This window comes from Pelophylax lessonae (genome assembly GCF_965119305.1).
Source record: "Pelophylax lessonae genome assembly, chromosome: 6".
Taxonomy (NCBI): Eukaryota; Metazoa; Chordata; class Amphibia; order Anura; family Ranidae; genus Pelophylax; species Pelophylax lessonae.
This window is the reverse complement of record NC_138773.1, coordinates 262,168,422-262,187,356: the sequence shown is the minus strand read 5'-3', so window position 1 is coordinate 262,187,356 and position 18,935 is coordinate 262,168,422. Positions and strand designations below refer to the sequence as shown.

At 38.3% G+C, this 18,935-nt stretch overlaps 1 protein-coding gene across 1 annotated transcript in view; it reads right to left on the bottom strand.

Moving 5' to 3' along the window:
• The window catches only part of LOC309558200 (sodium channel protein type 2 subunit alpha-like), a 218,850-nt gene that overhangs the window by 118,893 nt on the left and 81,022 nt on the right, over window positions 1–18,935 (bottom strand). Inside the window, 6 exon segments of the mRNA XM_082261220.1 lie at window positions 2,682–2,945; window positions 3,963–4,125; window positions 4,127–4,143; window positions 4,146–4,243; window positions 9,290–9,418; window positions 9,507–9,597. Coding sequence (XP_082117346.1) covers window positions 2,682–2,945; window positions 3,963–4,125; window positions 4,127–4,143; window positions 4,146–4,243; window positions 9,290–9,418; window positions 9,507–9,597 — 762 coding nt within the window.

Below are 18,935 nucleotides of genomic sequence, written 5' to 3'. Positions count from 1 at the left end.
CTTCCTCCTCTGCAAGACCTGAGAGTGTCTCTAAACCGCTTTTGGATATCTATATATATATATATATACGGTATATATATATATATATATATATATATATAATCTCAAAAAAGTGAGTACACCCCTCACATTTTTGTAAATATTTTATGATATCTTTTCATGTGACAACACTGAAGAAATTACACTTTGCTACAATGTAAAGTGGTAAGTGTACAGCTTGTATAACAGTGTAAATTTGCTGTTCCCTCAAAATAACTCAACAAAAGTGAGTACACCCCTAAGTGAACATGTAAAAATTGGGCCCAAAGTGTCAATATTTTGTATGGACACCATTATTTTCCAGCACTGCCTGGAGTTCACCAGAGCTTTACAGGTTGCCACTGGAGTCCTCTTACACTCCTCCATGATGACATCACTAAACTGTTGGATGTTAGAGACCTTGCGCTCCTCCACCTTATGTTTGAGGATGCCCCACAGATGCTCATAAGGGTTTAGGTCTGGAGACATGCTTGGCCAGTCCATCACCTTTACCCTCAGCTTCTTTAGCAAGGCAGTGGTCGTTTTGGAGTTTTGTTTGGAGTCATCAGTATGTCACAGTACATGTTGGCATTCATGGTTCCCTCAATGAACTGTAGCTCCCCAGTGCCGGCAGCACTCATGCAACCCCAGACCATTACACTCCCACCGCCATGCTTGACTGTAGGCAAGACACACTTGTCTTTGTACTCCTCACCTTGTTTGCCGCGACACACACTTGACACCATCTGAACCAAATAAGTTTATCTTGGTCTCATTACACCACAGGACATGATTCCAATAATCCATGTCCATAGTCTGCTTGTCTTCAGCAAACTGTTTGTGGGCTTTCTTGTGCATCATCTTTAGAAGAGGCTTCCTTCTAGGATGAAAGCCATGCAGACCAATTTGATGCAGCGTGTGGCATTTGGTCTGAGCACTGACAGGCTGACCCCCCACCCCTTCAACCTCTGTAGCAATGCTGGCAACACTCATACATCTATTTCCCAAAGACTCTGGATATGACGCTGAGCATGTGCACTCAACTTCTTTGGTCAACCATTGCGAGGCCTGCTCTGAGTGGAACCTGTTCTGTTAAACCCCTGTATGGTCTTGGCCACTGTGCTGCAGCTCAATTTCAGGGTCTTGGCAAACAAATTGGTCTGCATGGCTGTCATCCCAGAAGGAAGCCTCTTCTAAAGATGATGCACAAGAAAGCTTGTTTGCTAATGGAAAGCAGACTAAGGACATGGATTACTGGAACCACGTTCTGTGGTTTGATGAGACCAAGAAAAACTTATTTGGTTTAGATGGTGTCAAGCGTGTGTGGTGGCAACCAGGTGAGCAGTACAAAGACAAGTGTGTCTTGCCTACAGTCAAGCATTGTGGTGGGAGTGTCATGGTCTGGGGCTGCATGAGTGCTGCCAGCACTGGGGAGCTACAGTTCATTGAGGGAACTATGAATGCCAACATGTGCTGTGACATACTGAAGTAGAGCCTGATCCCCTCCATTTGAAAACTGGGCTCCAGGGCAGTATTTCAACATGATAACGACCCCAAACACACCTACAAGACAACCACTGCCTTGCTAAAGAAAGTGACGATAGCCAAGGGTAAAGTTGATGGACTGGCCAAGCATGTCTCTAGACCTAAACCCCATTGAGCATCTGCGGGGCATCCTCAAACAGAAGGTGGAGGAGCGCAAGGTCTCTAACATCCACCAGCTCCATGATGTCGTTATGGAGGGGTTGAAGAAAACTCCAGTGGCAACCTGTGAAGCTCTGGTGAACTCCATGCCCAAGAGGATTAAGGCAGTGCTGGAAAATAATAGTGGCCACACAAAATATTGCCACTTTGGGCCCAATTTGGACTTTTTAAATTAGGGGTGTACTCACTTTTGTTGCCAGCGGTTTAGACATTAATGGCTGTGTGTTGAGTTATTTTGAGGGGAACAGCAAATCTACACTGTTATACAAACTGTACACTTACTACTTTACATTATAGCAAAGTACCATTGTCACATGAAAAGATATAATAAGTGTTGTCACATGAAAAGATATAATAAAATATTTACAAAATGTGAGCGGTGTACTCACTTTTGGGAGATACTGTGTATATACATATATATATATATATAGTCCATATTACTGGGATCCCTCTATTTAAAGAGAATGCATGTGCAAAGCGTGAGATTCTTTTACTAGCCCAACTACCAAACCACTTATATTCACTTTTCTAATACCCCTCTTCTGCTCCATTTGATGTAGTGCTCCATATAATGAAAAAGTCAAGCCTGAGCACCCAATCACCAAGCTCAAAAAGTTACAAGAGGGAATGAGTGACACCTAAACCTTGTGTAAGCTTTGTTAAACTTTTTTTTAGCTTCATTACTATGAGTGGAATGATGAGCTAGTAAAAGACAGTGGATGAGCTAGTAAAAGACACTGGCAAAGTGTCAGACATTTTTGGTATCTTCTAAACTGAATACAGTTGTTACTAATACCTCTTAAATATATCTACAATGATACGTATGTCTGCTTACATGGAAAACAGATCATCCTGCTGAATAATCTAAGCCAAATGCTCAAGTTTTTTTCAATATAATCTAGCCAGTTCTAGCTGTAAATATATAACGTTTTTAATCAGGTATTAACATGCATACTTACTGTCATTTAGAAAGTATTCTTCTCTGTCAAATGGATTTAAAGTTATGTTGACATATGAGCCATTCATGCCATAGGAGGAATTAAAGTAGGAGGTAATATTTGGTTCATATATTGGGGGCCACCGTACACATTTATTTCGTAGGTGTCCCATGAAAAGCTGCAGTCCTATAAGTGCAAACACACTTAGACAAAACACTGTGAGAATCATGACATCCGAAAGCTTCTTAACCGACTGAATCAGGGCACCCACAATGGTCTTCAAGCCTAAAAAACAGGCAAGTGGTTAGTGTAGGCCAAGAGACCACAGCAGGAAACATGTGCCCTATAGAAGTTTTGAAATTCCATGCATCAGCCTAAATAAAGTTTGATGTTTGTGAAATTGTGAGCTATGATGGGTGTTTAGCAAGGTGATGAAGATGAAAGTATATGGAGGTTACTTGAAGAAAAGTGAGTGATAATGGATGCTGAAGATTTTTACAAGAAATAAAGAATTATGCTTGTTTTGTAAGAAAACAAGACACCTTGAGTTTCATGCTACGGGTGAAATCTAATATATGCATTCATTCCTGCAGCCTAGACAGTACATCTTCTGACAATTTTATAACATACTCAACATTTTTTGCAAAATTACAATTCATAAAGATTGTTATGATTGTATATTATAAAACTGTGCCCAAGTTTTAGATGCCAATATTTATCACTGTTTTTCTAAAATAATATTTCCCATGCAATGCCCATGTTTTCAGGAATGTACTTTTTCAAAATTCTTTTTCTTTTTTTACTTTTAACTTCTTTTCTTTATTTCTTTTCTTTTTTTTTTTTTTATATTTGATTGTTTTAAAGAGAGAAACAGCAATGATGGTTTTTCAAATTGAGCATGTAATCATAACACATAGCATTGTCGGGGATGTAGAGTACATTTCATGAATTAAACAATCATAAAGACATTCACATATAGGGTTAGTTGGATGGGAAACAGAAAAGAAAACGAAACAAACATCACACAGGCTGGGTATTTATTGCGATGTCCCATGCAAGAATTTTGTTAAACTCCAAGGCTGATTTAAAAAAAAAATGAAAGAAAAAAATGAAAAGCTTCAAAATGGTTAAAAGCACAAAAATCGTTTGGAAATCAGGCATTTGCCAAGTGATTTGTGCTTTTGAACTCATCAATTGTGCTTTCTTGCATTGCAATGGCAAGCAACGAGGCTTTGGGCTCAAAGTGAGATCAAAGATGAGCAAAAAAGTGAAATCAGCCTACGTGTTTAACCTGTCTCTCACCTGGAATGACTGAAATTGTTTTCAATGCTCGGAGAACTCTGAATGTTCTCAATGCTGAGACATTGCCCAGGTCCACAAACTCTGTGACATATCTGTAATAGGGGAGTTCACACACAAACACAATGACAGACACAAAGAAACAGTTGGATGTACAAAGGGGCCTAACACCTCACACCAATTACTTCTTACCTGGAATTACAGAAATAGTTTTCAAAGCTCTTAATACTCTGAAAGTTCGAAGAGCTGAAACATTGCCTAGGTTTACAAATTCTGTTACATACCTGTAGGATTAAATCAGAGTTATTCAGGATATCTAAAAAGGTCTTCCATTTAAGACCTTTTTTTTTGGTGCTTAATTCAAAACCACGAATCACTAATGAATATAAATTTATAGAGAGATGGTTTTAAAACCATGGTGGTGTGGTCAAAGTCAAGCTACAGTTTTGAAAGCCAATTGGGAAATTATTTTGCTGGGACTACAATAGTCCTAGCATATAAGCCACGATGACCCACAAGTGTATATATATTAAATAAGTGCTACGTTCAATGGGGCAATATAGTTTCTGTAAACTGTTAACTCTGTCAACTCCATGAAGGATGGGCATAACATATATGGGCCTCAGGGAACTCTGATAACTGACAGAAGTGGAACTAGCTGAGACTAAGCAGTCCACAGCATCTATTATACTAAATTGCATCCACTTTTATATGAATCTGGCCAACTGGCAAGTGCCAGAATGGACAATCTGCAATTCAAAGCCTAGGCTGAAGCATTAGGATGGGACAAGTCTTTGATTACAATAACGACCTTTAAAAGCCTAGTATTTTTTCTTGTTTGATACTGATTTTAAATAATTGATTCGTAGGGAGCATTTAATTATATTCCCTTTTGTTTTTAAAGAGCATAATCTTTTATTTATGCGTATCTATGGATTAAGAGCTTGATATTTGCTTTAACTAGTCAGAAAAACTGCAATTTTTCAAACATCAAATAAATATATAATATATAACTAAACAAACTTTTTTTTCATATACTATATACAGAACATTGATTATAAAACAGAATCCATGTAACAATGTAACTAATATGTAGTAAAATTAATATACAAGCTAAAGATTTGCTAAACATTCTTTTTGTAAATATTTAATAGTTTAAAATGTACAGTATATATCTCTGTCTGTTTTTCAGTTGTGTGTTACCATGGAGTTTTGTCTAATGTAGTTATGGTGACATACAATATGATATAAAAGATAGCTGAAAAGTTAAAAAAAAAAAAGCAAGTCCTTTCATCTATGAAAAAATTTGCCTGTTCTGCATTCTGTGGCCCTGCTACGGTATAAAAAATTTGAATGTAATTGAATTGCAGCAATCCTGCTGTAATCAATAAAGTTATTAAGAGTCAAACAATGATTAGAAGGTGACCAGAAGTGATGGGTATATGTCTAGTTAATCATTCTCTGAACAGTGGTATAGGTTAACGCACGTAGGTCCTTCACAGGATATAGCCAAGAACCCAAAATGTTCAACTACAGACCTACATCAGCCTCCTAACACCAATGCCTCCCCCTGTACGTGACAAGCCCAGCTTATTATCTTGTGTTTCAAAAATGCCCAACCCTAATCCACACCTAAGACCTCTACCCTCCTCTAACCTCCCTCCCCTCCAACATGCACTGCAAGCCCCATCTCATTTTTGGAAAAAGGAATTAGATAAATACTTGCTCAAGCTGAGATAATGAAATGTTGTTACTTGACCTTGGAATCCAATAGTGAGGTCTGTACATGCTTTACTTATATATAATTAAGTGTGCAAATGCCTCAAAATATCTATGATGTACAGTATAAACCATATAGCCAGATCAAAGAAAAGAACAACACTGGTCTCATTGGTGGGGCTTACATATAAAATTTGGGGTTAAGAAAACTGAGGCAAAAGTTCCCCCTTGCATCCACAAAAAGTTAGAATTTTAAACGTTCAAATTAAAATTAAAATCAATTAAAAAATCAATTAAAATAGATTAAAATTATAGATTTCATGCCAAAAACACAAGTAAAGTGTCTTTTCGAGTTCAATAGTGTCTTTGTTTGGGCAGGTTTTTTACTAGTAATCATTCTTGAGTTCATGAATTGATACTAAAATATCAACAGATGAATATTTTATTTATGGCATGATAAACAGACGTGCCTTTATGGTCACTTTTTTTACCTGTGACATCAAGACAAGAAATGAGGAGAAATAGCTTACTGAGACAGAAATAAAAACTGCACACAGTTTATATGCTTTACCCATTCTACTAAAAATAAATTTGTTGCAATCTCAGTTTTGTTGGGGATAAGTTATCTCTCTTCATGTCCCTCCCACTCCTTTTCCCAAGAACAGGAAGTAAGGGGAAAATTTCCCAATAGAAAAACAGACAGAGATTCTAAACTATTCTTACTCTATTCAAAATAGAAATTCATTTTTGGCTCGAGTTGGGTTACTTGCAGTTATATTCCTTCCAGTAGAAAAGCAAAGCCGGAAAGATCTTCTTCTAAAACTTTGTGGAAGTTATTCACATTCTAAATAATAACTATTTTTACTTAGTAACTGCTCTCGTCCAACACTATCTTGTCATGGAAACAAGTTTTCATATCAGGTTCAGTAATAATGAATGAATATTAGCACATACTTCTCAGGGAGCATAAATCTTACACATTAGGCATGCATAGAAAACTAGAGATCTATTTTTGACTGTCTTTTATGTCACTTTGAACTATTTATCATTTCTTTGTTCACCTGTTGCTGTTAAATATTATTTATAAATTAAAGAACCAATCAAAGTAAAATGCCAGAACCAGTCAAAGGAGTAAGCTAAAGTGTGAAAAAAACATAAGATTGAGATTAATATTTGAAGAAGCTTGAGATTCTATTAAGGAGTCTCAGGACTAAAAATATTTGGATATATGTGACTGTGAAGAAAGTTTATTTGCTTCGGACAACTTACTTATACTTAGATCATACTGAAGGTTCAGCCTGTCTTTAGGTTTTGCCATAATAAAAAGACTGATAACACAAAATGCTAGGATGCACTCAACAGTACATAAGTAAATACAATAAAGTCTAAAATATCTAATTGCTATCAAGGTATTAACATGCATACATTCATAATTGTGAATGTCATGAGTGGCCTTTGTTTAAGGCATCTGTTGGTTTAGGCTTGGTTATATTTTAAGAGCCCTTTTTCAGCTTTATCATTTTTTACATAATTTTTCAGCAAAACAACTCTACTAGGGTGGATGGTGTTTCTAAGGGTAGGTATTCTGCATTCATAAAGTGAATATGTGTCCAGTCAATGGAAATATACATGTTTATATATTTTAACAAGTAACTTTTTCTGTGAACTAATCTAAAGTGCATGTAGTTACAGAGGCCAGGGAGGACTTGTTGCCAACCACATTTACTGTTTGTTTCAAAAGCAAGCCCTCAATGACCTCTGTAGCCACCAGTACTGTGGGGCAATTCTTTCCAAAAGCTTATAACAGAGGCCCTGAAATCACAACTCATCTGCCCCTATTACCCCTGGCAGCCTGCCAGACTTCAAATATAAACAAACAGAAGGTGTTGTAAGGTGTTCAGGAATAAGGGGCTACTAAAAGTCTCTGTTGTGATCTTAAAGGATAAATTACTCCACAGTGCATGCAGCTACAGATATCAGTAAGGGATTGTTTTAATATTGTGTGTGTTTAAGAATATGTAAATACTTGAATGTCCATTGCCTGGTCACAGATTCACTTTAAGGACAGCTGCTGACATCATGATGGTATTTCCCAGGGCTTTTTTCAGAAGAAATGCGGGGGAACGCAGTTCCGGCACCTCCAGAACTGAATGTATGTAATGGCAAGGGGTGCTGGAGTGTGCTGGAGGGTCTATCAATTGCTGGGGGATCTATTGTCACTAGAGGGGGTCTATTTTTGCATGGGGGTCTATTGTTGCTGGGCAGTCCTAGGTCCTATTTTGTTGGAAGGAATCCACTGTTGAGAGAGAGGTGTATTAATACTGGCTGCTGAAGGGGTCTATTGATGCTAGCTGCTGGGGATTTATTGTCACTGGAGGTAAGTTATTTTTGCATGGGGGAGTCTATTGTTTCTGGGGGGTCCTACGCTGCTGGGAGGAATCTACTGTTGAGGGAGAGGTGTATTGATGCTGACTGCTGGAGGGTCTATTGCTGATGGCTGTTGGGGGATCTGTTGTTGCTGCTGAGGTCTTTTGTTGCTGGGATGGTATTTTGTTTCAGGGGGTCTAATGTTGCTGGGGGGATCTATTGAGGAGTATCTGTTGGTGGAGGGGAGGATTATTGTTAAGGGGGGGTCTATTGTTGCTGGAGGGCGGGGGGGTCTGTTGTTGCTGGCAGCAGGGGATCTAACTTACTTCCTTTCTTGTTATCATTAACAATTTCCAAATAAATTACTTAGCACCACAAAATAGTACTTGGTTCTGCATTTTCTTAAATGGGGCTGCACTGGGAGGTGGGTAGGGGGTGCAATCAAGTGATTGTGATCTGAGGTTGGTAGGAGGTGGACACTCAGAAGGGGGAGTTTTATAAGCCCTGGTATATCCTATTTATCATATATAAGCATATTACCAAGCAGCTGTTAAGAGCTTAATTTTCAGCATTTTGGTATATCTGATAGTGATGTTTTGTGATTAAACTAGAAAGCCAGGCAATTTTTATAGTGATAGATACATTGAAAAAAGGTTAGGACTTGTGTAAAGTTTTATTGCTGTCTGTGTCTCTGATGGGGAAATTTTCACTCACTTCCTGTTGATTTTATGGGTGTCAGAACAGGAAGAATCTTTTCAATGGAGACACATTTTTAGCAGAATAAAGACATTCCCGTCCATCCTATCAAAGTGACAGGTGTCAAACAGGATAGGAAGAGAGAGTAAATCTCCCCAGTGGGGACGCATACAACCTTTCAAAATCAAGAGAGGTTCTAACCCTCCCAATGCTATCCAAAAACTGAAAAAAAAAGATACTTTGGCTGGAACTGCAATTTAATAACATTGGTGCCTTTGAAATCTAACTCTTTTACAACCTAACTGCCTAGAAGTACCATGCAAACAGACATATAAAGGAAGTGGAGGTTTTAAGTGTTACACTTCCAAAATGCTCTAAGAGCATCATTACTGATAAAACTAAATGGGGTATCTAACAATCTCACTTGCTCTTTAGCAGCATTACATCTGTACCTAAACTACATTTCTGCTTTAAAATGAACTCTACTTCTTTGCGGCTGTATGTTAAGATAATACATTTAAAATCAATAAAACATATTGAATACTTACGCCATGACAATGACACTGAAGTCCAGCCAGTTCCATGGATCCCGCAGGAAAGTGAAACCTTCTAAGCAAAATCCTCTTGCCAGAATTTTTATTAGTGATTCAAAGGTATAAATCCCAGTGAAAGTGTATCTAAAGTCACAATATGGAGAATGTCTCACATTGGGTTGTAATGGCACAGCTGTGGTAAGGATTTGGTGTAGGTCGGTGTATTACTTACTCTACATTCTTGGTCCATTCTGGGGGATTACTCATGGTCATGAACACACAGTTGGTCAAAATAGTGCACATAATGAGCATGCTGAATAACGTAAGATGTAGTTAAGGAATATACCGTTCAGAGGTACAAATAGTGTACAGATGTATGCAAAAAGCGACCTGCTACTGTCAAGGAATCTAGGTAGCAAACGCCTTGGTGTGTGCTGAAGGATCAAAACTTTGCCCAGCTGTAGAAGCACAATGCAAATAATGAAGGTCCACACAATTACAGTGCTAATGTTTGCCTGTTTATCTTAACAAACCCCCTTTTGAAATTGTGATGACTTTTGTTGTCTTTATAGTATGCAGACATACTTAAAGTGAATTTGTGGCCAGCTTATTGGCATTCAAGTACTTATATTTTCTTCACTAGCAGTAAATGAGATGAAATCCTTTTTCTCTGCAGCTCAGCCCCCTCTGCCCCCCCCCCCCCATCAGCCTTCCAGCTTTTAAATCTCTGATTTGAACACAAAACAGGAACTCTGAAAGGGGGAGATGAGCTGCTGGAAGAATGACTTGGATGACTTCAGTGGTTTTTCTGTGAACTAATCTAAAGTGCCTGTAGTTACAGAGGCCAGTGAGGACTTGTTGCCAACCACATTTACTGTTTGTTAAGAATTTTTAAACTTTTGAACATCCATATAATTTCCACAAGTTCACTTTAAAGGAAATCATTCACAAAGAAATGTTAGATGAGACTTATGAAAGCTACCTATCCATTAATTTTTATGACTCATTTTGAAACAATGAAAATTAATATTTTTAGCTTTACTGCAAGTAAAATCTTTGCACTGGATCTAATTTGCTGCATATGAGTCAGAAAATGGCAGCTTCCATCAGCATTTTCTAAGCCAAGCACTTTGCTTCCATATTAAATTTTAATTTAATTAATTTTTTTTTGTTGCTCTCAATCTTTTGGCATACTTGGAAGCATTCAGCTAGCCCGAGAAATAGGAAAGTCATCAGAACTGAAGATATGGTTTTACAACCCAACTTTCTTTGTTGTCTGTGACCTCTGGAGACCATCCCAAAGATTTCCTTTTCGTGATGGTAATTTATGAAGCAAGGGGAAGTCCTCCACAATGGGGGAATCAAAAACAAGCCTTGTTAACCATTCCCTATGCTACAAAAAAAACAAAAGAAGAAAAAAAAAGTTTTAGTTCTTTAACCTGCATATAACCCCTAAACTAAACAACTAACCTGAACTGAGTACTAACTAAGTTATCTTAGGAACAAAAATAAATTTGAGAAAAGAAAGAAAATATCATGCAATAAAGACTTGATGTCTATTTACTAAGTGCAAAATTATTGCCATTGTTTAAAAACCCATAAATAAGCGAAACCATGCTTTCTTTGAAAACTCTTATACGTTCCTGCATGAACAGTCTCTTTATATTTTAAGTAGTCGTTTACATAGAGACTGGAAGACTGAACGTTCCACTTACACCAGCCACTTTATTAGGTACACCTGTTCAATTGTTTGATAACACAAATTGATAATCAGCCAATCACATGGCAGCAACCTAATGCATTTAGGTAGCTAGACACAGAGAAGACGACTTGCTAAAGTTCAAATTGAGCATCAGAATGGGGGGGGGGGATTTAAGTTACTCTGAAAGTGGCAGATGAGTATTTCAAAAACTTCTGATCTACTGGGATTTTTACGCACAACTATCTCTACTGTTTACAGAGAATGGTCCGTAAAAGATAAAATATCCAGTGAGCGGAAGTTGTGTGGACGAAAATGCCTTGCTGATGTCAGAGGAGAATTGGTTCGAGAATGATAGAAAGGCAACAGTAACCACTCTTTACAACCAAGGTATGCAGAATACCATCTCTGAACGCACAACACATGAACCGTGAGCAGATGGGCTACAACAGCAGAAGACCACATTGGGTGTCACTCCTGAAAGCTGAGTCTACAATTCGCACAGGCTCACCAAAATTGGACAGCAGAAGATTGGAAAAACATTGCCTGGTCTGATCAGTCTCGATTTCAGCTGCAACATTTAGATGGTAGGGTCAAAACTTGGCATAAACAACTTTAAAGCATGAATCCATCCTGTCCTGTATCAACGGTTCAGGCTGGTAATGATGGTGGGTATATTGAGCATCATTTAAATGCCACTGCCTACCTGATTATTGTTACTGCCCATGTTAATCCCTTTAGGACTACAGTGTATCTTCTGATGGCTAATCACTTCCAGCAGAATCATGCACCATGTCACAAAGTTCAGATCATCTCAAACTGGTTTCTTGTAGATTACAGTGAGTTCACTGTGCTCCAATGGCCTCCACAGCCACCAGATCTCAATCCAATAGAGAATGTTTGGGATGAGGTAGAACGAGAGATTCGCTTATGGATGTGCAGTTCGACAAATCTGCAGCAATTGCTTAATGCTATCATGTCAATATGGACCAAAATCTCTGAGGAAAGTTTCCAACACCTTGTTGAATCTATTCCATGAAGAATTAAGGCAGTTCTGAAGGCAAAAGGGGGTCCAACTCAGTACTAGCAAGGTGTACCTAACAAAGGTGATGGAAAGTGTATATGGGAGGAGGGAGGTGGGGGGTAGCGCTGCAAGGGTAGTTTCCCCAGATTTCAGCTTTTAAAAAAAAAGGATGTTAGACAGAATCTTGACTTGCACATGATTTACATTCTGATGGCTGCATCAGATCCTTTTGTATATGTATATCATTTTCCCTTGGCCTAACACAAGGGAGGAAGGAGATATATTGGCATGCTGGATTATTTTTTGACCTTGGAAAAAATATTTTATGCAAATAGAAACACTTATTATAAAGTGCAGAGTTAGAAGATTGGAGTGCAGGTAGAGTTGTATGCTGTTACCTACTGAAAAAGAATATTAGAGCAAACTCCTTCTAAAGGTGATATTACGCTGGATTCTTACAGGCGGAACTGTCAATCTTGGGCACATTGAGGCATATCACATTTGCCTGAGTTCACCAGAGTCTGCTGTAATTCAATATATATTTTCCTCCTTATTATGCTTTGCAGCTACGGGAGATATCAAACCGCAGCACAATCAAAAAGTGTAAAAATAGAACACTGGATGCTGTAGACTTTATTTAGCATATGTATTAGGTTGCCCATAGGTTGTCAAACTAGTTAAAAAAAGTGGCTTCCTTTTTAATATTGACCTTCATTAACTGTCACAGCAATACTGTAATTAATATTTAAAAAGAATATATAATGCATCTCTTTAATTACAGTTATTATTCATTCAGTATTACCGTCATTATTAGAAATACATTTCCCACATTATATGAAGATTTAGGAGGTCATTATTATGAAGTTTGCCCTTTTAACGTAAAGGTTTTCCCTCAGTTAAAATGGTGGTAAATCTAATAAAAATTTCTGTGCCCTAACTGAAACCAAAAATTCAGGATGCACTTAGCAGAAACTGTAATTGACGATTTTTAAAAAAAAATATATTTTTATAAATAATTGTATTATATTTGACTTATTAATTAAAATCATGAATTTCAATGAAAATGAATTTGCTACATTTTTGGTGCAAATTTGGCGAAACTGCCCAAAAAAACGCACGTTCCCATTGAAATGCATTAAAAAAAAAACAGCAAGAAGACATAAAAAATGCACCCGTGTTGCATTTTTGATCTATTTTTTGAGACACGTGACTTGTGATAAACACACCATAAGCAATGCAAAATCATAACAAAATTGCGGTAAAATCGCACAAGCTGAAAACCCTATTTTTGGCCGAAATTTCGGTGCATCACTAGTTAATTCCAAAACCAAAAATTGAATAAATTGCAACTTACTAATCATTAGATGTGATGGCTGCATTCGTTTTCTTTTTTAGGCTTTTTTTTCCCTATAATTCACCTGGTGGCCCAGCCAGTAACATGCTTCCTTAGGGTGTCTCCACTCTGGATGAAGTAGTAAAGCAGACACCTTTGGACAGCAGCATTGTTAGTCTGGAAGGAGGGGAGTGTTAAGTGGGGTACACACTAGTAGAAAATCTGCTGAAAATTCCCCTCCGAGGTAAAATCGTACGATTTTCGGCTAGTGTGTAAACAATTTTCAGCAGCCGATACCGACATTTTCAACGAAAAAAAACGGAGGGACAAACACCAACATTTTTACCGTCCGTCCCCAGACGACCAATTTTCGACCAATAATGTGCATGCAGTACGTCCGCGAAAAATCGGATACGAAAGACCGCGCATGATCTGAAGTTGCTGACAACCCGGAAGTCTAGGACCAAATGTCCCAAAAAAAAAAAAATCGGACGAGAAACTTCGTGAACATTTATGCACTGTCAACTAAAAACGGTAATGAACGCTGAGCAAGAGAGAGAAAAATTGGAGGATATTTCGTCTAATTTCCGTCAAGTGTGTACGGGCCTTTAGGCCCCTTTCACACTTATAGGACTCCAAAGTTGCACCGACTTTGGAGTGCAACTTTGGTGCAACTTTGATGCAACTTTGATGCATCTTTGACGCAACTTTGGACGGGTGCAACATGGATACGACTTTGGCTTTGACCAGTTTTAATGGACAACTGTTGCACACAAGTTGCATAGTATAACAATTTGGTATGACTTTCATGCAACTTCTGAGGGTTAACATTGAAGTCTATGGCCCTGAAGTTGCATGAAAGTCAGACCAAAGTAGTGCGTGAACTACTTTGAAGTTGCTGCAACTTTAAGTTGCGCATATATGAATGGTTATCATTGGAAAACATGGGCAACGACATGTCGTGCAACTCTGATGTCCAAAGTTGCATGACAAGTTGCACAAGTGTGAAAGGGGCCTTAGACTAGCAGATTTAGATTTGATTAACTGAAGCCAAACTCAAGCTAACACTTTGTGATAAACTACAGCAAACAGTTTGTTTTCGTTTGGAGTAAAAAGTCTAATGAATTAAAGCTGATGATTGTAAGCTCCTCTGTCAGTGGTAAATGGGTTTATGTCAACCCTTTAACTGTTACTTTTCCTGGACATCTTGGTATGTTAAAGTAAGCAGAAAAATAACAGACCTACTGGCTGGATCACCAGGTGAAATACAGGAAAAAGAGCAAAAAAGAAAAATAATACAGCCATCACATATAAGAATCAGTAAGCTGCAATTTAATGCATTTTTGCTTTGGGGTTTAATACTGCTTTAAATACCTAAATTTGCTATCTTTACATTGTGTATTTGTTATATGAGTTACATTTAGAAATCTCCATTGATTTTGATTTTACAATTTTTATTAATACAGATAGCACTTAAAATATGGTAATTATTGTGGAAAAAACAACTGGAATAACAGAACATCAAAGTTAACCACATTCAAGCAATGACCAATGTACACCAAATGACAGTTTCATATTTTAATAATGAATTTTCCTTAAAGGAATACTAAACCCTCTTTCAGAAGGGGTGGTTCACACATACCTATTATGTGTAGTCCTCTTCTCCAGAAAAGTCCCTTTTTTCCTATAGTCAGATATCCCTGGCTCCCTTTTTGCAGGTGTCTCTCTAGATAGCTCCCTCTCCTAGCCAAGCTGTGTGAATCAATAGACACAAAGAGCACTGGCAAGGCAGCCTCTGCCCCTTGCTGCCAGCAAAGCCTAGTGCTTTGCTGCTGTCAATGTCTGCCCTGAATCCCAGAAGTTTGGGGAGCAATAGATCAGATAGAAAGTAAGTGTTTGGGGGGGGGGGGGGGTAGTAAAAGTACTAGTGGTAAAAAAATGTAGCCTTTAGAACTACTTTAGAGCTGAACTCCAGGAATTTAGCAACTTTGTAAAAAGTGCATTTAGAGTCCAACAAGGTGCATGCCACCAGGTGGTGATATCTCTAGTATTTATATCTTACAGGTTTATTGCGTTCCAGGAAGATAGCATCTGGAGCTCTGTTACTGGATATTCTGCTCTCAGCTCCTTCAAGTGTATTAAGTCAATGCAGCAGCTGTGCCCACCTCTCCCCTCCTCCTGCCCAATCACAGAAGTTTTTATATTATGTGAACTCATTCACAAAATACAAGGGCTTCTGTGAATGGGCAGCAGAGGAGAGGAGGGGACATAGCTGCTGTGTGTGCTTATCTCCTCTCACAGCCCTAAGTGTTCCCTCTGGGGAGTGCCATAAACCTGTCAGATGTACATAATAGAAATGAGTTCAGGAGGGGACATGCACTTTCTTGGACTTGACTCAGTATGCCTGCACTTTGTACAAACTTGTTGAATTCCTACAATTCAGCTTAAAATTATATCTAAAGCCAAAACATTGGTTAAAACCCTTGACATTTTTTTCTGGTGTCTGTGTGAAGAGGTTTTTCTGTACTTTCCTACTCAAGATACAACAAGAGTTAAGAGGAGCTCTATTCTAATTTAAGGCATCCTCTCTGAGACCCAAGGTAACAAGTGTCCCCTTGCAAGATTTACCCTCCATTGCTGACCCAGTGACAACTTGTAATTTTAAATTTCCTCTTACTTTAAGTCCTAGAGCTTGATTTGCTAAAACTGTAAAGAGCAAAATCTGGTGCCACTCTGGTTTTATTGCCAAAGCTTAATTGTACAAGCTGAAGTTAGAAGCTTATTAGCTACCATGCACAGCTGCTCCACATTCTGAGTGCACCAGTTTTTAGTAAATCTCCCCCCTAGTGACAAAGTCATCAGGAAATATAGAGAGGGTGGCTGCAAACTCTCACATTAAGCCACTGAAGTGACTAGCCACAGGTGATACACAGAGATGAAACAAATCATCCTACATATGTTTTACCTGTTTATCTGCAGCCACCTCTCCTCTACAACCTCCTAAAGCACACATTTTACACAGCATTTCTGAGCTTTAGCAGGTGAGAGTGGGGGTGTCTGATGTTGCACACTGCAGAGCATATAGCAGCATTCTGAGTGTAACCAGAGACTCGAGTGGAGTCTCATAGAGAAACAGGCACAACTGAGACTTTCAATAATTTGCTGTGTGCTGGAATATTCCTTCTCCATCACCCTGGAATCCCTTGGAGTCGGAAAAAGCGGTCAGACTTGTGAGGGTAGCAGAGGAATGAGGCAGCAGACAGAAATCACCCTTCTTTAGATGGAGGCAAGTACATGCTATAGTGATCCAAACCAATGAAAAGCATGTTCAGCATAGCCATGTGGAAGACATTGATGGGGTGCAATTAATCAATCAGTACTATTTACGATATATAGATGAATAAGTAAACATTTTACATCATTCAAATTAAAGGATATCTCCTTTTAAATTAGCATCACATTACGACAGTACATTAGATCTCCCCTGTAATGTACAAACTAAATATAAAAATAACAGCATTACCCCTATATTACTTCCTAGAAGCTACCACCTGACAATGGATGGAGAAATAATGGCCGCATATGATGGGCTCCTTTGTCATACAGGCGCCATGCAAAATCTAATCATGGATCTAATTTATGGTGGAAAGTGCTCTCAGCACTCCTATGTATTTATAGGTCCTATTATTAGCAGCATTGTAGCACAGAATCTTCACAATGTGGTTTTATGTAGAGCATGTAAACAAGGAGAATACCTTGCTGAGCTCTGAATCATTAGAGCAGCCGGACCACTAACTGACCTGTGCTAGTTCACTAAAGGAGAGAGATGTAATAAATATCTTAATTCATATTTTTCTTTACTTTGATTACAGTATAAAACAATAACAAACCAGTCATTAAAGTATATATCCCTCATCTTGTAAAACAACCCATTCACCTTAGAATAGAAATGAAAGGCAAAACATTTGTGTTTATCAACAGTATTTGTGTGTGTGTGTGTGTATATATATATATATATATATATATATACATATATACTCTATATATATATACACACACACACACACACACATATTATATATATATATATATATATATATATATATATATATATATATATATATATATATATATAGTGCCTTGAAAAAAGTATTCATACCCCTTGAAACTTTCCACATTTCGTCATGTTACAACCAAAAACGTAATGTTTTTAATTGGGATTTTATGTGATAGACCAACACAAAGTGGCACATAATTGTGAAGTGGAAGGAAAATGATAAATGGTTTTCAAATATTTTTACAAATAAATATCTGAACAGTGTGGCTGGCGTTTGTATTCAGCCCCCCTGAGTCAATACTTTGTAGTATCCCCTTTCCCTGCAATTAGAGCTGAAAGTCTTTTTGGGGATGTCTCTACCAGCTTTGCACATCTAGAGAGGGACATTTGTGCCCATTCCTCTTTTAAAAATATCTCAAGCTCTGTCAGATTGGATGGAGAGCGTCTGTGAACAGCAGTTTTCAAGTCTTGCCACAGATTCCTAATTAGATTTAGGTCTGGACTTTGACTGGGCCATTCTAACACATGAATCCGTGTATACAATAATGGATAAAGTGCACAATGTGTTCAAGATTCATCCAAAATGCATAAGTGAAGTACAATTTAAATGTCCATAAAACAATCAAACATGTATTGGTGCAAAAAATTAATAAAGTGCAGTCCAAAAAGATGGTTTCCTCAGAGGAACTAAGGTGCTGAAAAGTGCTTAAATATTCCACAAAAAGTGCCCAAGTGCTCTCAAGAAGAAGGCCCCCTATGGGGATGCACTCACCAAATGGAGAGAAAAAGGATGCATTAAGCTCACACAGTATCCCCTGGACAGATGGATGGATCCTGCACAACCTCTTTAGGATGCCTTTAGCTTACTCCTTTCCACTTAATCAGGTCCATATGTTGTAAAGGAGAGAAGGAGCCATAATAGTGAAGCCATTAAACAAAATGCTACTCACAAGCGTAAAGTTTTTAAGAGCATGGATTACATCTGCAACGGTATCCTCCATTTCCGCGTACGCTGCCGGCGTGCGTTCCACGGTGGTTAAGAGGAAATGACGTCGTGCGATGCTCCGCTGCCCGGAAGTGCGTTGACGCGTTTCGCCCGCCTTAATGGGCGTTATCAAAGACCAAAGATTAAACTGAACATAGCTTCACTTTATTTGCTAAGCTAAGTTTGTTTTTTAAGCTAAGCAAACATTTATTTGGGAAGTGAACATGCTCTACTCTTTCAGACAGTAAGGCTACATTCACACCAGCGATTTAAGCCAATGCAAATTGTAGCGCCAAGATTCCTGCTGCAGCTCTGAGCAGCTAGGTGCTGGCCTCATTCACTAAAATGACAGCTTGCTGGTGACCGCAGCTATTCGCAGCTCTCTGCACAACCAGCGATCACTGCAGGAAATCACTGGCTGCGGGGACAGCTGCAAATATCTGTGTTCCCCAGCGACCTGGATCTTGCTTGTGCATGATTGGATGATTGAAATGAACATAGCTTTTACTTATTCAGGGAAAGTACACTTTTGTAGACTGGTGTTTACACTCTTAGTACATCTC